At 42.0% G+C, this 22,683-nt stretch overlaps 4 protein-coding genes across 11 annotated transcripts; 2 read left to right on the top strand and 2 right to left on the bottom strand.

Moving 5' to 3' along the window:
- The first annotated feature begins 4,543 nt into the window (after positions 1 to 4,543).
- LOC130139005 (putative invertase inhibitor) lies at positions 4,544 to 5,571 on the top strand. Its single transcript, XM_056314897.1, has one exon. It carries the CDS (start codon positions 4,812 to 4,814, stop codon positions 5,355 to 5,357), a length of 546 nt encoding a protein of 181 aa, XP_056170872.1. The 5' UTR covers positions 4,544 to 4,811; the 3' UTR covers positions 5,358 to 5,571.
- Positions 5,572 to 6,910: 1,339 nt separating this feature from the next.
- Positions 6,911 to 14,720, bottom strand: LOC115673701 (sucrose synthase 2-like). 4 transcript variants are annotated; one of them, XM_030595951.2, is made up of 15 exons: positions 14,553 to 14,720; positions 13,627 to 13,759; positions 12,631 to 12,782; positions 12,328 to 12,520; positions 12,035 to 12,153; positions 11,719 to 11,935; positions 11,460 to 11,555; positions 11,170 to 11,343; positions 10,293 to 10,409; positions 10,026 to 10,192; positions 9,431 to 9,655; positions 9,037 to 9,358; positions 8,699 to 8,943; positions 8,481 to 8,619; positions 6,911 to 7,228 (listed from the first exon to the last, which is right to left on the bottom strand). In XM_030595951.2, the coding sequence occupies exons 1-15, from the start codon at positions 14,648 to 14,650 to the stop codon at positions 7,190 to 7,192; spliced, it is 2,436 nt and encodes an 811-aa protein (XP_030451811.2). In that variant the 5' UTR covers positions 14,651 to 14,720; the 3' UTR covers positions 6,911 to 7,189. The 4 variants fall into 4 exon arrangements, with proteins under 4 accessions (XP_030451811.2, XP_056170308.1, XP_056170309.1 ...); XM_056314333.1 differs by having other exon boundaries at positions 9,037 to 9,352; XM_056314334.1 differs by having other exon boundaries at positions 9,037 to 9,310.
- A 3,603-nt stretch (positions 14,721 to 18,323) lies between these two features.
- On the top strand, positions 18,324 to 22,039 carry LOC115673683 (inositol polyphosphate multikinase beta-like). Of its 5 annotated transcripts, none has more exons than XM_056314801.1 (3): positions 18,324 to 18,726; positions 19,736 to 20,286; positions 20,479 to 20,923. In XM_056314801.1, the coding sequence occupies exons 2-3, from the start codon at positions 19,790 to 19,792 to the stop codon at positions 20,672 to 20,674; spliced, it is 693 nt and encodes a 230-aa protein (XP_056170776.1). In that variant the 5' UTR covers positions 18,324 to 18,726; positions 19,736 to 19,789; the 3' UTR covers positions 20,675 to 20,923. The 5 variants fall into 5 exon arrangements, 4 of the variants coding, with proteins under 4 accessions (XP_056170776.1, XP_056170774.1, XP_030451789.2 ...); XR_008817222.1 differs by adding an exon at positions 21,652 to 22,039 and having other exon boundaries at positions 18,325 to 18,726; positions 19,736 to 20,774; XM_056314799.1 differs by having other exon boundaries at positions 18,325 to 18,726; positions 19,736 to 20,923.
- LOC115673684 (protein SEED AND ROOT HAIR PROTECTIVE PROTEIN-like) lies at positions 21,531 to 22,555 on the bottom strand. Its single transcript, XM_030595931.2, has 2 exons — positions 22,343 to 22,555; positions 21,531 to 21,838 (listed from the first exon to the last, which is right to left on the bottom strand). Exons 1-2 carry the CDS (start codon positions 22,551 to 22,553, stop codon positions 21,531 to 21,533), a joined length of 519 nt encoding a protein of 172 aa, XP_030451791.1. The 5' UTR covers positions 22,554 to 22,555.
- Between the last annotated feature and the right edge of the window lie 128 nt (positions 22,556 to 22,683).

Below are 22,683 nucleotides of genomic sequence, written 5' to 3'. Positions count from 1 at the left end.
CTGAGGCGGTGGCGGTGGAGGATTCAGGGTCTAGGCCGGGGTTCTGAAAAGGTTTAAATATACAACTATGAGGCGAATCTCAATAAGTCGACAGCCTAAACCCCACTTAGGCTATCACGTACCTCCAGACAAGTCCAAACACACTATCACTCAATAAACACATAACACGCACACAAATGCACTTACCTGGGCTCTTAGTACACACAATCTGCACGTTAGTCTCAAATCCACAAATTTCAAACCACATGAACTTTCCAAACTAATCTCATGCCCAAAAGCAAATGTCGAACACATGGCATTTCCAAACTCCGCATTTCACACTCATTCATGCACCACCACACCATTTTCAATAAACTTGCCAACGACCCGCATAAACACGCCTCAGGTCCGATCTCATTCTCACTTGCCACATCACTTATCTCATTCTTATTCTCTTTCCACAGCCCGCGTAAACATGCCTCAGGCTCCACATTCCTATCGCGACCTACGTAAACACGCCTCAGGTCCGATCTCATTTCCACTTGCCACATCACACATCTCATTCTCAATCTCTTTCCACAGCCCGCGTAAACACGCCTCAGGCTCCACATTCGTATCACGACCCTCGTAAACACGCCTCAGGCCGGTTCAATTCCCCGCGTAAACACGCCTCAGGGATTAAGTGATCACGCGAACATGCCAACACACCTTATTTTATCTGTATCCCGTGTAAACACACCTCAGGGCTTTTTAATGATCACACGCACATCACACGCCTCAAATTTCACACGTTCGCATACTCGAACATTAATCAAATGCACTCAAATTCGCCCAATTCAAGCATCTCAATTCAGCCCATGTAATATACATACAACCATCACATAACATGCTATTTTTCATCACAAAAATCATGGCACAACAAACACGGCATTACACCACAATTTCACACAATTAAGAGTCGAACCAAATTATGTACCCTATGCACCAAACCGAATTTTGCAGCACTTATACCAACCATACTCAGCCCTCATTTAGCCTCTAATTACCCACCAAATCACCACAAATTCATCCATAAAAACCATCATCCAAAACAGCCCCTAAAACTACACTAAACCGTATCTAAACGAGCCCGTTAATACCCGATATCCTAAATAGGGATTAGGGTGTCACTTACTTGAAATTTCCAAGCAAGAACAGCCTATCAAGGGGCCGGCAAGGCGGTGAGGACGCGGCGGTCCGACGGTCGGACGCACGGCGGACGGCGAGCACGCGGTGATCCGGCACGGCTCTGGCCAACACACGGCTAAGGGGAAGAGAGAGGGTTGGTTCGGCCAAGGGGGAGAGAGAGAGGGTTTTGGCGTGGGAATGAGAGGGAGAGAGAGAAAGAGAAAGGAAAAACGAAATAAATAAGTGGCACCAATAATTGGTGCACTTACCCCTAGCCAAAATTACCATCCTACCCTCCTCTCTACTTTCCATCCAACGGCCAAGATCCAAGCTTATCCAAAAATCAACGGCCAAGATCAATTCTTACAAAAAATATCCAAGGGTAAAATAGGAATTTCACAAAAAGTGTAGGGGCAAAATCGTCCAAATATTTATATCTCTAAAGTGGGGGTGAAATGACCAAAATGCCCTTCCACTTTTATACTTAGCCTTCACAAAATACCAGGGGCAAAACGGTCATTTTTCACTTCCTGTCAAAATTTCAGTTTTCTGACTAATCCGGACAAATCCGAGGCTGACCACGGTAATAACGACGTCGTCCAATTACTCTGTCATGACTTTCAAAATTTTCAACACCCAAACTCAGTCTCTATTTAATGGCCAAACTCAAATAAACGCGACTTGAGCTTATCTTAAACTAACGGGTGGCTTTCGAGAAAATTCATACATTCGACCCGTGGTCGATACTAAATCGAACCACGTTTAAGTTCACTTGAGCCATGGCGACCTCGATTGTCAAGTAATTGCGAGGATCAATCATTAGTTCTAAAGGACGCGATTGTTTGGAATAAGTTTGAGATCGTTCGCAAATTTCGTATTCTGGCGAGACGGAATCACCCGCGATCCAATTATACCACATTCGCAAATTGATCCCTGACCATCTTTAGATCGGTCTATATTAGCCCAAAATATCACCTCGATAATCCTTATGGTCGAAAGTCAATCCATGGTCAGGTTCTATGGTCGCACGAATCTAGATCCCTAATTAGCCTTTCCCTACTGATTAGTGTCCCAAGAGTGATCAAGTCTGGGCGATATTTACTATAAGTGTGTTATTGAAATTATGCATTTCATAAATACCAAGTGGGTCGAAATTTAGAATGTCACATGGGAAGTCTCCACATAGCAGCCAATACAACATTTGTCTGAGAAGGTCTAATGTTCACTCTACCTCTTATATTTTTACGCACGTTGACCAAAATAATATGAATATCAGTTGACTTGTTTTGAAACCGTCTTCAGTTGTGCTCCATCCATATGCCATAAATGGTTGCTATAAAGGATACCTTAAGGAGTCTAGCTGCCAAATCTTTACCCTTTGTTGCTCTAATCATCCATTGAAGTTCCTCATTCCATCCTCTCAAAGGATGCCTAATCCCTTATTGTGCAAAGATATTGCGCCATAAGCTGCTTATCCGCTCACACTGGAAGAATAAATGTGTTCTGTCTTCTATACCGCCTTACGAAGTTACACTGGATATCAATTGAGGTCATCCATTGGACGCCAATTTCGCTGTCGTAGTCTGCTTTCGCAAACGAGCCAGCCAATAAAATTGTGTTTGCTAATACCGGTCCGATTAGGTCATACTACTCCACAACCGGTCCCGCATGTCCGAGTTCATCATAAATTTCTCGGCAACAATGTACCTTAAGCTATGGATAACCGAGGTTAAAACATGTCGTAATTTAAGGAGATATCGCCAACTTTAAGCCATGCTGCCCGTAATGTTGACATGCATAATTGAAGTGCCTCTGCATTTGGTGTTGTGAACCCATATACTCTAAGGGGAAGAGGATGGACAATTGATGAGGTTCTACAGCACGCGGCCTAACAATACTTTGTTATATAATTTAAGATCGAGCAATCCTAATCCTCATTCCCTTTTAGGTGAACAAACTACCTGCCATGCCACCTTGTGCTATCCATGATTCGCTGTATTACCTGCCCATAGAAATTGACGGATCCTCTTCTCAACCTCGTATACTGTTTGTTTTGGGAGTAAGAACATTTGCATCCAATAGGTGTAGATGGAGATGAAGACCGATTTGGCTAATTGTAGATGCCCTGCATAACTCATATGCTTCATGCCCCAACTTTCAATTTTTTTAAAGATCCTGTCAATAAGACTCTTACAGTCTGTGTGAGTAAATCTTCTTGTAACAAGGGGAACACTCAAGTATCTGATAGGGAGGGTACCTGTGGAAAAAGGTGTGTGGTCCAGTATAAGGAGCTTCTCATCTTCATTTAACCCACAGAAAAATATTTGGCATTTGTCAGGGTTAAACCTTAGTCCAGTGAGAACTGCAAATTCGTCGAGGGCATCCATAAGGCAAAGAATGGAATCTACATCTCCATGAACAAATAAGAACAAATCGTCTGCAAAGCATAAGTGAGTAATCCGTTGTGTTTTGCAACGCCAATGATACTTGAAAGCAGAGACAGCGACTTTCGCACTAATAATTCGATTAAGAAGTTCCATGACCAGGACAAACAAGTACGACGAAAGAGGATCACCTTGGCGTAGTCCATTAGTACTATTAAAATAGCCGACCTATTCGCCATTGAAGTTCACTGAGAACCTCGGTGCAGTGATGCACTCGGATATCAAATCAACCAAGTATTGAGGTGTATTTATAGCTTTAAGAACCCCAAGAACTGCATCCCATTTTACCATGTTATAAGCCTTCATAAGATCAATCTTTATTGCCACACGTTTACCTCGAGACTATCATGTCTTTGAACTTTTTTTATGTATAATCTAAAAGCCAATAAACTAACCTCCCCAATTCATTTTGTTTTTTTATTTGGTTTTTGTTGCTCTTGCTAAAGAGCGATGGTGGAGATGTTGAGCATATAACTACAAAATTGATTTTCAAAGTGACATGATACGCTCTTATTGAATCGCCCATACAGATTGACACTACTAAAGTTGAAATGAATGTGCAATCCCGAGGTGCATATCATTATCCATGGAACTCTTTAAAGATATTTAGATGTACTAACTTCTGTTTAAATAAATTTAAATAGTGCATAGATCCGGTCATCGTCTCAGTTTATGTACGATAGAAATTGGGTATGAGTAACTGTTTAAGGAGTAGTTAAATTGTACGTCACATTAGAATCGATAAGTGCTTGGATACTAATTTCTTTTCGTTACGTCACTTCATGTGTTATTATGTAATAAAATAGGGAACACAGATTTTAAGTTTTTGTAATCGGCTTGACTTCTTTTTCATAACCAAAAAAATAAAATAAAAGAAGAAGAATTGTTCGTAAAAGTTTAGAGAATTCGTTTGTATTTGCGATGTGAGTTGCAGCATTCGGGTTGAAGGTTTCGAAGCTTCCTCAACAAACGCAACGCACACAGAGAGAGGAAGGAGAGAATGGCGAAGCGTAGCTTTCTATGGCGAGACGGTTCTCTTTTCTTGTTTGAAACGGCCTCTCTTAACTATCTCTTCAATCCGACGATGATCAGGACTCGGACATTCATCGAAACAGATTTAACCGCCAACCACTCCATTAAAAATCACAGATCGGCGCAAGCGGCGATGAACGACGACAGAATTAATCCAATTGAAGAAGAAGAAGATAAAGGAGACAAACAATGAACAGGTCGATGATCACGATGCTCTCCATCTTAATGACCCTAGCTCTCTCGATGGATGCACAAACGAGTGGCTCCGATTTGATCTCTCAAGTCTGCGAGCACGTACCTCGCAGGGGCTTCTGCGAATCCGCGCTCCGGTCCGATCCGAGGAGCGAGGGGGCGGACACGGCCGGGCTCACGGCGGTCGCGCTCGGCCTCGCCGCCGCGAACGCGACGGACACCGCCCCCTTCATCGGCCGGATGCTCGGCGGCGGCGGGGGGAGCTTGGGCCCGGCGGTGGAGCAGTGCCTCAGCGAGTGCGCCGACCAGTACGCGGACGTGGTGGAGCAGGTGGAGGCGTCGATCGCCGCCGCGAGCGCGGGGGACTACGGCGGCCTGAGGCCGTGGGTGAGGGCGGCGATCGCGGACGCGGAGTCGTGCGAGGAAGGGTTCAGGATGGAGGCCGGGGGCGGCGACCAGATGATGATGTCGCGACGGAACAAGGTGTTCAGGCTGCTGTGCGACACCGCGCTGAGGATCGTGGAACTGCTGGTGCTCGCCTGACTGACGAAGGCGACGATGGATGGATGACGCGTTCCGTCGTCGGAGGGACGGTCGAAAACGAGGGCGCGAGGAGAGAGAGAGAGAGTGGAAATTGAGAATCGTTGAGGCAATAAAGAGCGCGAAAATGTTGAAAAGGAAGGAGGAGTAGGGTAGGACTGAGCTGTTCTTCTGCAGAACCGTGAAAACTGTACAGAACATTTTATTCGCCTTTTAATCCTCCAAAATTGCATTCTCAGAAACATATGGAAATGTCCTTACTGGCCTTGCGCTTGTTCACTCGTCTTGGAGTTTCATCAAACAATTGGTAAAGCTCTCACAGGATGCATTAACCAGCTGATCTCCTTTCAGGCTTTCGGTGCTATCATGCTCACGAGCTTCTAGTTTGATAGATAGACACGGGATGAGAACAACAGCAGCAAGAGTGTCATTAGAACTTACTTTCGTATAAAGCATACTTAAGTGTCATAATACATTGGAAGTAAAATCGATCATTTAAGTGTCATTTCTAACAAATCGTCCTACGCGGATTTTTTTTATAATTTTTTTCTTTTTTTATTTTTTCTTTTCCCTTTTTTTTTGACCTGTTTTTTCAGTGCCGACGAGGGTCACCGGCCGCAAAGGCCTCACCCAAAATAGGCGAGGGCCACCTTGGCTTTGGCTAACAGGGCTACAAAGGCCCTAGGCGAAACCATCGCTAGCCGTCGATGAGGCGGCCCTAGCCCAGTCTTGCGAAGGCCTTCACACCCTGGCCGGCAACCGGCGTGGTTGCAAAGGCCTTCCCCAACGCCCGGCAAGGCCTTTCCGTGAAGGCCCTCCCCAGCACTAAAAAAAAAAAAAAGCAAAGAAAAAAAGGAGAAGAGATATAAAAAAATTTACAAAAATTATCTATATCAGCATCGGCGATGCCACATAAAATAACCAACAAAGCAAATTGTTGATGGCACTTAAGGGATCGATTTTCAATTTGTGAAACTTAAGTGAGCAAAAAAAAAATCAAGATAGGCACTCTTGCTGTATTTATCCTGATAGACAGTGCATGACATTGCAGGTACAAGTTTTCAGTTGTATCCAACAAGAGTACATAGTAGTCGGAGCTTAGTCCTTGCTAAACAAGCACCCATAAATCCCCGTTCGTTCATGGTACCGCACGAGGTGATGTAAACTTCTTAATAAGCATATTTACGAACTTTTTGCAGAATTCGAATTTCAATACAACAGTGTGATTGTTATCAAGTAAATCAAATTATTGTCTACATTGCTTCCCGGGCCAACTTAATGTAATCAGCACAGCATACCTTTTACCAGAAAGTATCAGCGAATATGTTATATAAGCTGAGATTGAATGGTTGACAAAAGAGCAATACAATAAAAACGAATTGGAGATTCGCCTCAAACTGGACATGGGCATCGGTTTAGCTGACTTTAAGTATCCTTATAATAGCACAATTTGGTTGATATGCTTGGTATAAATTGAGGAGATGCAATGACTACTTTTGCCTAAGCAGTCCTTGCACTATTATAGAACTCGACTTGGACGCAAGCGCAACTACAGCTGGTAAAGGCATTTCAGCATGACCACCCTCCTCATCATGAACAGAACGGTACAAATAAGCGTCAAACATCAGCAGTATGGAACTTACAGATTGCACTTCAATGGCTGGTCTATGCTACAACTTAGATTTTATGAATCAAAGCATACTTCATCCTTCTTTTCCCTTGAAGCATGCAGTGATCTGTTGTTGATAATCAAGCTGCACTCTCTGGTTTCAGCATACCTGATCACCTATGGGAATAACTTCTTCGTGGGCTATAGATCTTCCAGGATCTACATCTTATAATGAATTATCAATCGCCCGCGGAACCGACTTCACCTGGACATGGAAAGAATGAACGTATCAGCACAAACAATTTCCTAAGAAAATCAGGACTTTCATTTGGTAGTCGCATACTGAAGTGCTCTCCCACGTTTTGCTCAGACAAAATTGGAAAAGATGGACTTGACGTAATCATGATATCTCTGAAAGTCTGGTTATTGAACAGCTAATGATGGCAGCAGTAGCACGGACAACATTGAGGCAAAAGTAATAAAAGACATGATGCAGGGTCAGCCGCAACACTTCGGCATCTCCGTAGTTCCTTTTCCTAATAAATCTTGTTTAAATTACTGGTGCATGTATGATTGATCATTTCCCAGTAAGCTAATAAGCCTTGACCATTCTCTTACTTGGTCACGTCTACAAAAAACCTGCCTATACAGTTGTTCTGGCCAATGTGCTAACTGGCTAAAGAATGAACTCTCCATGAAGATACAGAGGAAACAAAATCCCAGCAAAATGAGGATAGCAAATCAGTAAAAAGGACCCTTTAAGAGATATCCACGCACAAACTACAGCTATCATTTAGTCTTGTTCTAGAATTTTGGTCAAAATCAAATTTCTTGCAAAAGCATGGTCATAACGACAACCATATCATGGAAATTATAAAAACAATTAGAGATTTGTCTCTTCATGCAGTCTACTCTCAGCTTCAAAGCGTGACTACTAGGGTGGTTAGTGTACGGGAAGGCACAGTAGGAGATGAATGGTAACTGTCACACTTACAAGGGTTTGAATTGTAAATCTTCCATGGATTTTTAATGCTTCAGTAGATATTTCTGCTGAAGTAGCTGATCGAGAGTAAGATGTGTAATTCCATAGCAACAAGTAGGTCAAGCATGATAATTGTCAAACTTACAACTAACAAGGGGCTAAAATTTTAATTGCAGCTTTTATATCAAATCCACCGACATTGGAGAAAACTTCTCCACAAGCACCATTGGTTGCATGACTAGTGTGGAATGAGTAGTTAATGTAGTGGAAATCTCTGCTTCTGTGCGTTCAACAGTGTTTGTGACTCTGGAGAAAAGATTCTCCAATGCGCGCCTGCTCAAAATTCTTATCTTATTTATTAACAACTACTCTCAGGGTTTTCTATTGATACTCCAGTTATCCACATATCTGCAAATCGTTACATCCTGATTATGGAGATCAAGTCAAGATCCTCCACCTGTTAGCATTCTAAAACAATAGCAAAAGTAGAAAAACCAGGCCCTGGAAGCAGCCTATCAATTTGATCGCTTCTTACCAGTTCTCGAAATTTAAGAATGTAAAGCATCTCCACATAACGTCGCGTTTCACGCCTCTCTAGCTTGGAAACATGCTTCCAGAAGCCATAAACCCCAGCCAGTGTCATCAACCTTTCAGAATAGATCTTCCACGTATACCTGCAGATCAGTGAAAGTCCGACTAAGTCGCATGTATTCAAGCTGAAGATGCATCATACTGGCGCTGTCTACCACTCACCGATCATAAATCCTCTGGAGCCCTGCATCAGATATTTTCTTCCAACAACTAGAGTCCTCCTTGCACCGTCGTAAGAAATCAACCATGAGAGCTGAAGCCTGGTCTGGGTGATAAGGATCGATATGGAAACCTGACACACCGTGCTCAATGATCTCTGCAGTACCTCCATGGCAAGTGGCAAATGTTGGCAAGCCACAAGTCATGGCCTCTACAACGGTGAGTCCAAAGGCTTCATACAGAGCTGGCTGCGCTCCAGAAGTGAACAAATAAGTATGGGTTTAGGGAAGGCCTTGAAAATGAAGACTCACCAACAAACATAATGTGCAAAAATTGCTCACCTGAACAAAAACACCTTTTGTGTCTGCTATGCATCGATATAGCTCACCATTGCAAGCGCGATTTGTTTGCATAGACATCCATCGAAACTGCCCATCTAAGTTGTACGTCTTAATCAAGTCATGCATCTTCTCAATTTCTTCCGCTTCTTCCCTATCTTTGGATTTCTTCACATCATTGTTACCAGCTATGACAACAAGATTAGCCAATTCCCTCAGTTCAGAATTCTTACCATAGCACTCCACCAACCCAGTGATGTTTTTAACTCGGTCCAACCTTGCCATGGAAAAGATAATAGGCTTGGATTTATCTCTCAATCTGCCACTGCAGTGTTTCATATGTTGGTATAAGAAAAAAGTTATGAGGCAAGGAATCCACAATTAAGATGGGACTCACATGTGCTTTTCATTTTGCCCAGTATGAAAGAGCAATTTCTCTATCGATTCATGTAAAGCTGTAAGTCGCCCATGTTTTTTGAAGTACGGAAAATAAATGCTCATATCTGCCCCAGGAGAGACTATATTGAACTTCGGATCAAAAACATCAATTCCATGAACGACCCTATACAACCCTGGAAGCGTAAAGGCTGTGTAGCTCTCATACTGCCCGACAGTATTCTTCCTGAAAGGAATGGCGAAGATTGAGTCATATTGGTAGATGGTTCACTCCACAACGCACAAGGGTCTCAGAAGGAAAAACAGGACAAACAAGATGAGTTGCACATTAATTACAGTCACAAAGAGCACGATTGAGCCACATAGTTTATAACCAAATACACTGATTTACCTATAAAAAAATTATTTGGGTACAGAGTTGAGCGAGCACTATCAATCCGTTATACAGAGCATACCCGACTTTGAACCAAGATTTTTGAGCGTTACCACATGGCTATCAGTTATTTTCCAATCTGTATGTTGATTATAGGTGAAGTATGCTCAAAGCATCTAGCATAGAGGGGGCATACTGATAATTGGACAGTGGAGAAACTTACGCTCCCGCTATTTCTTGATATGTGCTGGTGATGATAAAGTCGGCATGATTCATCGCAATTAGATCAGCAGTGAATTGACAGGAGAAGTGGTACTTATCCTCAAAATCCTTCCAGTATATGTCAGAATCTGGGTACTTCGTCTTCTCCAGGGCATGTGCAATGGTGCACTATGCAGAACAGGTATTGTATAACTAAAACAATACATGAAAGAAAGACTAGCTAAACAGCTTAGCTTCTACCCACTCAGATCCAAAAACAGTGGCAAACCTGTGTAACTCCCATCTTATGAGCCAATAATGATGCGACAAGATTACCATCACTGTAGTTCCCAATAATAAAATCTGGATAGCCTTGCAACTCTACGGCAATTTCACCTGCCGCATCCTGATAAGTGATGACATGACAAAATGATGATAGATGAGTATAGGTACAGCAAGGTATAAATAAGGACATCCATATCCATCCGAGACAGGAGAAAGCACGTACAGAAATATTAAAACTAGATAACCTAGTAAACCGGGAGAATTGCATGTTGCATCAGGAAAAAGGACACAGTTTTGCAAACCTGGTCCAGATTAAAAGTTGATTATGCATAGTTAGATGTTGCAACTTGAAGCCACAGAATGGCATCCACAATTTGGAAAAACAAGATCACACCACAGATTTTTCCCTAAATGGTGTCAGAGAAGTTGACAGTTCTGGTGAAATCAAGTCGTATCAATCACCCCCGGAAGAAACACAATAAGCAACAACACTAATTGGGACTAGGTAGCATGAAAGTGATTGTAGAAGTTCTTGAACTGAGCTTTCTTCCAGAGAAAATCCCTCCCGTCGGCCTCTCTTCCCTTCTAAGCCTCACTCCAATTAAAGAAAGAAAGAAAAAAACAAATAAGAAAACCAGGAAGAGTGCCGGTCAAGCTTCCTCCATTTGAAGGGCAGAAATTAGTAACATTTGGATAGTGCATACTTTCTTTGAGATAACGAGGACCAATGACTTTGTGTATGTCTTTGGAGGTAAAGTTGATCCGTTCATCGATCGCAGAGAAATAAAGTTTATATTGTAATGTATCATCATCGGATCAGGAATGGATAAAGTTTAGGGGATACAGATAGCTATTGAAACAACAAAAGTCATACAATTTACCTCAGCAAAAGTTTCCAAAAAAGGCCACACGTCAAATCTTGAAATCCATTCATGAAGAATTCCTTTCTCAGATCTGAAGGGAACTCGCAGAATATATGTGTGATGTGTTCCACTGACTCTTTCCAGCCGTTGGTTGCATGTAGTTCCTTTTGCATCAGGTATCAACCTAGTAACCTGAAAGAACAAAAATAAAGAAGAAGAAAAAAAAGGGAGAACCGAGAACAAATGGCAGTACCAGAGAAAGCAATGATAGCATGCTCAAGTAAAGTAATAAATCGGTTTATACATACAATGAGAAGTCTAGGGGTCACATCCAGTCCTTGCTTATGTATTCTGAGGAGCATTTCATTCTCCAGTGCCCGAACCTGATCGAGAATGTAGACAATCTGCATGCAGTAGCCAACATAATAACTAGATATGGTGACTCCCAGAGACCGCATCAATAAAGAAGAGGCAAAAAAAAAAACTTTCATTTATTTTGTTCCTAGTATTACAAAAAAGATCTAACCAAAAAAAAAGTATTATAAAAAAGATCAAAGTTTTACTTACCTGTCCTCCAGTATCCGGTAACCCCAACACATTAGCTTGCCCAAAATATCCGTGGGGGGACAATATGACGACATTAAATACCATCGGTATTCTGCCAAGGAATGCCTCTAGAGTGGAGGGATCGGGAGCCTGTAGGATATCCAACAGAAGACGCATCATCTCTAATGCCTTAGTTGCACTATCGCCCCAGCCTCTCTCAAACCCCATACCTTGTAACCTAAATGAAGTTGTGAGAAAAGAGTGAACATGTCAGGAAGAGAGATTTAAAATGCATGAAAATTTTATCTGTCCAAAAAATTCATGAAAACAAACTTACTCATATTCGAACTCTGAGTAGGGTGTGTCAGATGGAAGCCTAGAAAGATAATCCTCTGCCTTAGCCAAAGCAGACTCAAGTCTCGAAATATTTTGTATTCGGTCATTTAACATCAACGTCTGCAAAGGATGCTCATTAGTAGTGCAAGATCATCAGCCAGAGACACATGATGTTGAAGTAGCTCACAAGAATGTTGGAGAGATAAACATAAGGGTGACGCACATGCACATTATAAGGTTATAATAGTTGCGCCAACAATTTTCTCTCGAAAGGAATCAATTTCAGAGACTTACATGACCTTTATGTTTGTGCATACGAAGAAAATCAAGTAATGGCTCCAAGCAATCCTTATTACGGAACATGATTGAAGAAAGGTGGCGGTTGAGAAATTGCACGCCATTGCCAATATATGACGATCGATTTGATCGAGGAAAGGTTGCATTGAATGGCTCAAAGTCAAGCTCAAGCACAAAAGGGGTATTTGACCTGATTCACATTCAAAAGGCAATGAAACTGGAACACGTGAAATTACATGATTCATTGAGAAAATTTAGAGTAATAACTGCATTATTAGGAAGAAAAAAAAAGTTGCTTACAGCCCATCCACAAGCTCTTCTTTGAATCGAAGATATTCAGATACAGTCAATTGATCCACACTAAGCTCATTCACGTTGATACGGACATATTCCCAAACACCAGGTCTTGGATGGACTGCTATTGCTACGAATGGAGGTAAAACTATGGCTTCCTGTTACCATAGGCAAAAAGAAACATTAACACTTTGCAAATAAACAGGTGAATGACACGTTGAGAGCCCGAACAAACAACTATTTGAGTCAGGTAAGAATTTTCTGAAGAGAGAACAATATATATGTATTTCTTCAGTCAACCCAGCCAGGACAGGTTAACAAATGATAAGAATGTGACCGAGGATTTCCTTAAAATAAAGCAAAAACATTTAGACAAACTATATGCAGTGGGAAGAAACTGCAACTCAAGTATATATGTAGATTAAACATTGCTTGGTTGTATTTTAAGTCTCCTCTCTTTTTACACAAACCAAAGTGATGGAACTGAAAAGAAGTAAATGCTAAAAATAGCAAGAAAAGCCTATGCCTGAGGACAATCACATGATTTGGCTTTGACATTCAGTATTTCACAAAAACCTCAGAGTCAAAATTATTCAAAAACATAGCTCCCCAAAGGCTGATAGCAGAAGTCATGACAAAAGCCAACTTGCAACTGCACCATATAGCTATGATGGATGTACAAAGTATATAGCCACAGTCGATGCAGAAGCCAAAAATGATATCCTCTCATAACCTGGTAGCAAAAGCCGTCTCAGCTGTCATCTCGTTTTGAGGTTGAAAGAAAATAACAAACATAAAGTTCTGCTGAGCTCCATGGTCCTAGCTGCAGTGAAGTTGCTTACTTCCGATAGCTCTACATAACCTCTACAGGCGTCAAAATCAACTCAACATTCAAAAAGTTGAAAAGAACTTCATTTTGGCTCGTTCTTTGTGTCCTTTTCTGTTCCCTTTCACCGAAAGTTGCATCTTATGAAAGGAAAAGTAACTAAAACGAAGATACACCTGTGCCGATTTTAGGTCCTCGTTGAAGGGGCAAGTGCTAAGACTTTGTCTCGATTGCTCATCATCCATGATGCTGTCAAGCTCATCCAGCAAGTGATGCGGCTGCAATATCCCTTTTCCCTGTTTCACATACCTTAAAATTGGAAATAAAATCACACAGGGGAAAAGTCGATACAAGCCAGTCGTTTCAAACAGCCAGACTGAAGTGACAATGACATGCTCCTCCCAGATGATTAAAACCCCCACTCCACAAGCTCTCACTAAGCTCTTTGATTGCCAGTGAAATGAATAGCTATGCGATTTGCATGAAAGAAAACCACATGAACCCCCGATTATCTTTGTTTTTGTAAACTAAAAAAAAGGGATGTACAATGTTTTTCTTGATTGAAGTTTCATGTTAGACGGTAACGCGCTTATGTGAAAGCTGAGCTGGTAGAATATCTGAACGTGATGCATAAATAATATTCTGTCTCCTTGACACGTTTACACCCGAGACAAATCAATTACCAAACGAACGAACAATTGACGGAACCGGATGTCAAACACTAGATCTCCAACTTCCGTACCATCTCAGTGCGAATTAAACAAAGTACAACCATAGTTACTCAAGGTCGAACCAAAGATAAAGCCGCAAACGAGATCCGACGAAATATAACGAGTTTGTCTTCTATCCACCACAACCATTTCAGTAAACACTATAAGGTCAGGAAAACCGTCTCCTCTATTGATGATGATGGAAAAATAACGGAGATGCATAACTAACTCATCTCTCCTAAATTAAGCCATGACTGATTATTAGGGATGACTAATTCTCCTCCTCTTCTGGAAACCTCCTTCGACACCTCCCGGACAACCACGGATTGAATGCATCCAGCAGGCAAGAACACACGGCCGAGGATGATGCGAACGGCAAGGAGCAAACGGACCTGGAGAGAAGCGAGAACAGATCGTTGCAGTGAGCCCTGACACTGTCCTCGACTCGCTCCTTCATGCTCGGCACGCGATCTAGCTTGGCAGTCGCCATGACCTCGTTCGCTCCTCGAAACTTGCTATCTTTCCGCTATGAAACTCTCGAAGGTTCGCCAAAAGGGGGGGAACACACAGTCTTTCGAACGGAGAGAGGGGTGTTTTGAGTTTTAACCATTAGCGAGCGAGAGCAATCGAACTTCGAGGCGAGAAGAGAGGAGAGATGAATTGAAGGAGGAGGAAGGTGATGGTGGTGGTGGTGATGGTGATCGGCCATGGAGAATCGCTGCCATGTGTTCCCCTCTCGCGCTCTCATCTTGCGTTGCGCGCGCGAGCTCGTTTGCCCGAGTCAAAATCTCGTATATTTATTGGCTGGAAAATGGCCTGATTAAAAAAAAAAAAAAACACAAACTTTAAATCGAATGATAATTCTGCCTCCAACTTTTTTTTGTTTCTTAAGAAAGTATCAACTTTAGGTCGAGTGACAATTCTGGCCCTAATTTTTTTTTGTTTTATAAAAAATCACTAATTTTCATTTAAATCGCAAATCTAGCCCCCCCTGATTTAGAACCATTGATTATCTAACTTAACTATTCTACCTCAGCAATGAATCCACGTGGCTTACTGATTGGATTTAAAGCACTATTCATTGTCTTTTTCTCTAAGCCATAGCTTGAAGAATAACGGCGAAACTCTTCATCTCATTCACTTTACCGACACGTAAAAAAGATCTCCAAATTGAATCTCTTTAGTCACACTTCATAATTTGAAGTTGTAGACCACCACCCGTCGACAAACGCCATGGACGAGATCCGCCAAGCTCACGACCATAACATTTTTTCTCAAACAAGGGTGAATTCAGGCAGAAAGTCAACGAAGAGCCAGATTTGGGATAATAGTAAAAGTTTGTGATTTTTTATAAGATAAAAAAAGTTTGTGCCATAATTGTCACTCGACCTAAAATTTGTACTTTTTTACTGGACAAAAAAAAGTTTGAATCAGAATTATCACTCAACTTAAAGTTTTTACTTTTTTTTGGAATTAGCCCACTAGAAAATACAAAAAAAAAGTGTAAAATTATCTCATTAGCCGTAAACTCTTGTAAATTGATATTTTATTAGTCGATCTACCTCCGTTGGGTGGAATTCTCTTATCCCATATGATATGGCCTAATCTACTAAATTAAATTCCACAAGTTTCCGGATTCCACCATGTGTTTGCACATCGGTGTTCGAATTGCCCCCTAAACGTCGATTTTTTTCAATTTGCTCCCACGAACTTGACAAGTTCGTGTTAATTAGCCCCCGATCTTAGCAAACATTAGGTCACCGTCGACAATGTACGCAAGTCTCGCGTGCCATTTCTCGTACCAAATGAAGCGCAATCGAGAAAAATGATAATGGTCCTTGCTGAATGGCGTATATAATTTAGATATTTTATTACTAATCACGAAATTATTATTATAGTTTCATACGTCAAGTCGTATGTGGGTGGCAAGTATTAACTTTTTGATTTGACGAACGGAAAAGGAAAAAAAAAACGATATCAATACAGAGAAAAGGAAAATGGGAAACAGTGAAAAAAACATTTTTCCATGTATCAAATCGAAAACCATAGCTCATTTGGTTCGTCGTATACGCAGCCCAAGCGACGATCATCTCTAGCAATTCTTTTTTAATTAGCAGTGTCTTATCTCTCAATATATCTACCTTATTACGATCACTCTAATCATTAGTCCTACCTTGACAATCAATAGGCACAATTATCTTAATTTGCATGCGATTCTTAAGAATCTTAATTTCATGTGAGCATTTCGTGAAGAGGAGTAGGGAATATACTTAAAATAAGTCGAAGAAAAATTACACCTGAAATTATGTTAAGAATTCTTGCCACCAATCTAGAGTGGGCCCCGCATACATCGGGTCCTTCGAAGCATGAACTAGGGGTGATTCATTTCACAGTGAATAGGTCCCAAACCTGGAACCTAAAACTTACCATGTTATAACCGATTCTTAGTTTTTGAAATCTGAAATCTATTCTGTTTGCCCTGAAACCTACTCCGTTTTTCCGGTCCACATCTACTCGAAAATCCATTTTTTTTTTGTTTGTTCCTTTTTTCTCTCTTTTCATGAACATGCATTCTGATATCATTTAGACATTTTGTCAAACAAGTAATATGCACTACAGTCAAGGGGCCTAGACAAAAGATCGAAGCAAAATTTCATTTTAGGATCATAACCTCAACAACAATAACTCGTAAGGACGTCACTCATAAAAAGCCCCATCGATTCGAGTCGATTTTTGCACAAGCTTAATTACACATCTCAATCCTACGGCCATCCGTCCCCATTAACTCAATCCTCCACGATGGCAACAGTAAGAAAATGGACAGAACATAGATTGAAGAAACGAATCCACACAGAACAAGGAATCGACATGCAGGCTATTGACTCAAATCCGTTTACATGCCATTGACGCCAACCATCACCACCGAGACGAACATACACACGGGAATGGAACAAAAATATCTGGGTCACGGTGCTTACAAATTTAACGTGATTGCTTGTAAATCCAGTGAAAGAATCAAATCCGAGCACTTTGACGTGTAAAATCCAAATATTACTGTTCATCGATTGATACTCTCGTCGACGGGCGGTATTCGATTCATCGCAATGATAAATACTTCAAAGCACGTAAAATGTAAAATAAGGTCTATAAAAGGAAGTTTTTGTGCAAAAAAGTCGATTGCGAATGAAATAAAAGCGTTGCGATAAAAAAGAAAGAAATAAAAGCGCCTTTTTCATGTCAGATAATAAAAAATAGGGATAAGTGCACTAAAAGTTTTAAAACATAGCACGAAAGTACAACTGAGTCCTAAAATTTGCAAAAAGTACGATGAAATCCTTTAACTTGTTAAATTGGTGCAGTCGAGTCATTCTGTTAACTCCATCCAACTTGACTAACAATGCCGACGTGACTTTTTTCTTAATATTTTATCTCTCATACGTTGCGATGATGTGGCTAAAATATGAAACATGATGCTAAAATGACGTCATTTTGGTTTAAATTTAATTTTTAATACAAATTTTATTTAAATTAAATTTAAAATTTAATGGCGGTCCTCGATCAGGTCTACATCATTTTGGTTTAAATCTGATTTTTAATACAGATTTTATTTAAATTAAATTTAAAATTTTATGGCCGCCCTCGACCAAGCCTAGACTAGGGCCAGCAACCCTCGCTTGATTTGGGGTGGGGGAGGGCCGCAACCCTCACCTAAGGGTGGCGATGGTCTCCGGCTACTAGCTAGGGCTCAACCCCACCGGCCATCCCCCACTCTCGCCGCCCTTCTCGATGATGGCAACGGCAGCAAGCCTTGGCCGCTGTTTCGCACGTCTCCTTTTTTAACCTTTAAATTTAGCTTATTTTTTAAATTAATTTAAATGAAATCTGTATTAAAATTTATATTTAGATCAAAATGACATCGTTGCTACATATAATAGAGAAAATAATAATATGAAATTAACGAAATAACTCGATTACACATATTTGATAAATTTTATGAGATTGCATTATTTATTACTTTTAGTAATAAAATTTATGACTCAATTATACTTTCAATTTAACCCGTGGGCCATCCCCGTGCATTTTCCCCACACTGTCCGCACATATTACTCTGGTCGACCAATTTCCTTTATTTTTCCCCGAAATAAGGAAACATAAAAAAAAAAACGGAAAATTGAAAATGAAACGGGGAAGGGGGACCGAAAAGAATTTCCCAACCCGACCAAAATCGCTTCTTACCTCACGGATCAACGAGAAGATGCCTCGAATCAAAACCAGTATCATCATCATCATTCTCCTCTTCAGAAGCCCTAACTCTGCAAATCCCACCGCACCCACACACCCACCCTCAGGAAAACAGAGATCTCCCCTCCTCTCACACGGACCCCCGACAATCTTCATCATCACCATCGACAACCAGATGAGAGAGAGGATCGGCGGCGGCGGCGGAGGCGACGGCGACGGCGACGGCGAGGGGATCCTGCGGCGAGGAAACTAAGGGGTTTTCTTTAGCGAAAAGGAAAGGAGTGTGTATGACGATGAGAAACAGAGGAGCGGCTGTCTGCTGAGGTTAGTAACCGGTTCCAAAAACCGGTCTGGTCGGTCCGGTTCCCACACCTTCTTTCGGGTTTGGCCCATAGGCCGAAGCGGTTTTTCTTTTTTTTTTTCTTTTTCTCTGGTAGTTCTCCTTTTTACTATTTTTTATTCGATTTTCCGTGCGTCAAATCGAAATTCGTCTGGTCGGCGATAAATTTGTTCCTCGGGAAAAGAAATTTTATTTAAAAAAGAAAAGGCGAAATGCATGTCTCGCATCCACCGGATATGCGCGGCACTCGCGGCAGCATCTCGGGCGACTCTGTCTCTCGCTCTCGCTCTAACTCTCGTCTCTCTCTTTTCTTTTCTCTTCCTGGGCCTTCCTTCATCGTCTGCGAGGTGTTCCGCGGGCAAGAGCTTCACCTCTGACCTTGCAACATTCGTCCCTGGCTGGCGTCGCCCAAATCCGCGGTATGAGAGTCTTTAATCACTGCTGAAATACCCCGAGATAAAGTCGATTGCGTGCTCACATCGAGTCATTGCAAGGATAAGGTTCGCGGGTCAATGGCAATGTGGTAAAATCCGGGGTTCCTTTGGTCGGTGGGTGAGTTCGCAGAAAGAGGGATTGAAAGAAAGTCTGAAAGTGTGATTTTTTTTTTTAAATCCGAGGAAACCGTCGTTCATGCTTCTCGACAGGGTCCACAATGGCGTGGCCTCTGATTGTTTTTGTGGAGTGCGTAGACTCATCGCTCGCCTTCTTATTTTTTGATTCGTTAAGTTGTTGCCTTCTGAATTTTGTTTACTTATCTTAAATGGTGGTTGTTAGTTCTACGGTCAACCTATAAAAGCTTGTTTTTTTTTTTCATCTCCCTGCGCTTGCGCGTGAAATTTCAGTCAGGACTCTGTTTTCGATCATTTTCGTTAATTGCTTGCGAGGAAGCATCCTGCATAGCGTCATTCTTGGAGTAGTTGCCCATTTACTTAGATTTTCACCCTAGTTCATTCGGCTGTGATCAATCAAGACTGGCTTTGTTGCTTTGAACAGATAGATAATCGAATCTGAGGAAGTTTGGAGAACTTTTCCCGCATCATACACACCATGCTCAAGGTCCCGGATCATCAAGTCGCCGGTCACCGAGCAGACGGCGGAATGCTTGGGCCACTGGTGGATGATTCGGGCCGCTTCTATAAGCCTCTCCAGAGCGATCAGCGCGGAGCCACGGAAGTGGCCTTTTACGAGTCATTCTCTTCCAATGCCGAGATCCCAGGTCACATTCGCGAATTCTTTCCGGTGTTTCACGGAACTCAGAGTATAGAGGCATCTGATGGATCGGGTCCTCAACCTCACCTGGTTCTGGAGGATCTCGTCGCGGGTCGTGTGAACCCATCTGTCATGGACATCAAGATGGGATCCAGAACATGGTATCCCGAAGCTTCTGAGAAGTACATCCAGAAGTGCTTAGAGAAAGATCGAGATAGCACGAGCGTTTCACTGGGGTTCAGGATTTCGGGGCTAAAGGTATATCAGAATAGCGAAGCCGGGTTTTGGCAACCTGACAAGAAGGTTGTTTATAGCTTTAATGCGGATGGTGTCAGGTTGGCACTGAGGAAGTTCGTTTCTTCTAACTTGTCTGTGGGTTCGAATGCGGATCCGGATTGTTCGTATGCATCAACAGTTTACGGTCACTCGGGTGGGATTTTGGCACAATTGTTACAGCTGAAGCAATGGTTTGAGGTTCAGACGACTTATCACTTTTATTCTTGTTCGATCCTCTTCTTTTATGACAGGGAGTCGGCTTTGGACGGCTGTGCAGACCCGAAAGTTAAACTGGTGGACTTTGCACATGTGGTGGATGGCCGCGGCGTGATCGATCACAACTTCTTGGGTGGCCTCTGTTCTTTGATCAAGTTTATACGTGACATTGATGATGAAGATAACAAGGGCGCAAATTGCCAAGTCAAGCTTGGATATGAAAAATCATAGAAAGAAAAGGCCTATATAAGAGCAACACGGAAGCAGAGCTTGTTCCCTGTGGGAACTGGAGACTAACTGCATTCCTGCTCTGATTAGTGGTTCAGAGAAGGTATAATAACAGTCTGAATTAGTCGTAGCTTTTTTATTTCTCAATGGCCATGCTTGTTTACTGTACTTGTTTGGCCGGAATCTGCTGGTGATTCATCTCTCCTTTGAACCGTACTTCTTATTATTTGCACGAGACAGTTCATTTGCCAACATGCTTGTTGTTTTGGCTAACTAGCATGCTCTATGTTCATGTTTTGCTGCACTTGTTGTCTGCAAAAAGTTCTGCTCAGCGCATTAGATCAGTAATTTGTATATGTTTTGGTCGCGTTGACTCGAGCACCCCGTGTCTCCATGGCCGTGCAAAGTGCTTGATTCTGTCCATACGAAGGTGAAGTTCTCGTGAATCGCCAATTAAAACTTTGGATATGGTAATTATTTCTGGCATAGAAATAGGTGACAGAGAAACGCATGAAACGCTCTGAGTTTACTTTTTATAATTTCTCGTTCGCCTAGTCCGCTCCGCATGAGCTGTTAGATTATGGTCCCATATGAACCAGGCTAATACGGATCGAAGTCTGATCCTCCAATACTTGTTTATTATTTTGTTAAGTAAGAGAACAACCCAATAGTTTCCACTGGCCTCTTTGGTCAAACAGTTGTTTAGTTATTATAGCTTTGGGCAACACTTTTTTGATCACATGCCAATATCGAAACTTAAGCTATTGGCAAAGGGCCAAAAGACTTGATCACACTAATTAATTTCAATTAGACAACGACCTCAGATAAATAGTAGCTTCCTTTCTTCATTTCTTCGTAATCACGAGGTGTAAACAAAAGGCCCCACGGAGAACCATTTCATTCTCTTGTCCTTTGAGAGGCGATAGGATGAAAGAAGAGCACCGGTGACCCCCCTGTTCACATCCGTTGGGACTTTGCAGGTCTCTGAGGGAGAAAACTCCAGGAAAGCCTTGCAACGTGTGAGCTTCCAGTCATCTTCGACCTCCGATGGCGACAAAGTCGCCGAGAAATAGCCGTTTGCATCAGTGGGTCTGCTCAAGATGCAGAACGGAGCAGTTTCGTACCCTCGCTTGTCCACAGCCAAACATGTTATTCTCGCCCGAGCACCTGGAATCACATTATTGTGTTCAATTTCTTTTCGCTTTGTGGAAGAGTAATTGTCATGTGTATTGCGACTTACCCATGATTTTATCTATCACCACATATGGAATTCCACTCATTAGCTAATGTAAATTTGAGAGAGAGGAGAAATGAAGCTGGGAGGATGTACCATGTTTAGGCAGTTCAACAACTGTTCTATTTTCTTTACCGGAACTGTCTAGTGTCTATCGCCATCAAAATTGAAGACGATGGTGTGTGGATTTGCTGTATGAGATCCAACACAGAGACCGAATGATATACTTCGACGTGATCAAGTCGCTCTAACAGTTATTCTTGGTTACGATAGCGTTGGCATGTGCAAATCACTCTTACATTTGCGGATGAGCGGGCCAAAATTCGCAACATCTCGTTTTAAATGATTGTGAGCAACGAAAGACAAGTGAGCACAGACAGACAATAGCCGTAGAAGATCAGAAACCGGCATGGACAGAACATGGGAGCATTAGGTACCTTGGAGCGGGACGAGCTTCGAGCCCGATCTACAGTAAATGACTCCTTGAATCCCAATGTTTGTGGACAGGAGGCTTTGGTCTCCATGCTGTTTCGGCTTCATGAGGGTGGATCTGGATCCATAAGCATCGATGTCGGCGGCGAAAACGACCGCAAACAGGGGCAAGAGAAGCAAACATTTGGCGAGACACAGATGAGCAAGAAGAGCCATTCTCGTTTGAAACAGAGTTGGGTTGTCAACCAGTGTTGGCTAAGGCCATCAAACTCTCTCTGCATCTTATACGTATTGAAAGTGTCCATTCTTAGTGGCTAACAGTTCGCATTTGGAATGCTTTACATGT

Source organism: Syzygium oleosum, unplaced genomic scaffold (assembly GCF_021117445.2).
Source record: "Syzygium oleosum isolate NSW1041296 unplaced genomic scaffold, Sole_v2.1 Sole_v2.09, whole genome shotgun sequence".
In the NCBI taxonomy this organism is placed as follows: Eukaryota; Viridiplantae; Streptophyta; class Magnoliopsida; order Myrtales; family Myrtaceae; genus Syzygium; species Syzygium oleosum.
This window is presented reverse-complemented; position numbering and strand designations above follow the sequence as displayed.

Bases quoted from the DNA above. Each gene is read 5' to 3' on its own strand.
- LOC115673683 (XM_056314799.1), top strand. From the start codon at position 19,790: ATGCTCAAGGTCCCGGATCATCAAGTCGCCGGTCACCGAGCAGACGGC.
- LOC115673684 (XM_030595931.2), bottom strand. From the start codon at position 22,553: ATGGCTCTTCTTGCTCATCTGTGTCTCGCCAAATGTTTGCTTCTCTTG. The intron at 21,839-22,342 runs GTACCTAATGCT...ATGTGATTCCAG, and splicing joins GAAGCTCGTCCCGCTCCAAG to GTGCTCGGGCGAGAATAACA.
- LOC115673701 (XM_030595951.2), bottom strand. From the start codon at position 14,650: ATGGCGACTGCCAAGCTAGATCGCGTGCCGAGCATGAAGGAGCGAGTC. The intron at 12,154-12,327 runs GTAAGTCTCTGA...CATCCTTTGCAG, and splicing joins TGCACAAACATAAAGGTCAT to ACGTTGATGTTAAATGACCG. The intron at 7,229-8,480 runs GTAAGAAGCGAT...TTCCATGTCCAG, and splicing joins TTCTTAAATTTCGAGAACTG to GTGAAGTCGGTTCCGCGGGC.
- LOC130139005 (XM_056314897.1), top strand. From the start codon at position 4,812: ATGAACAGGTCGATGATCACGATGCTCTCCATCTTAATGACCCTAGCT.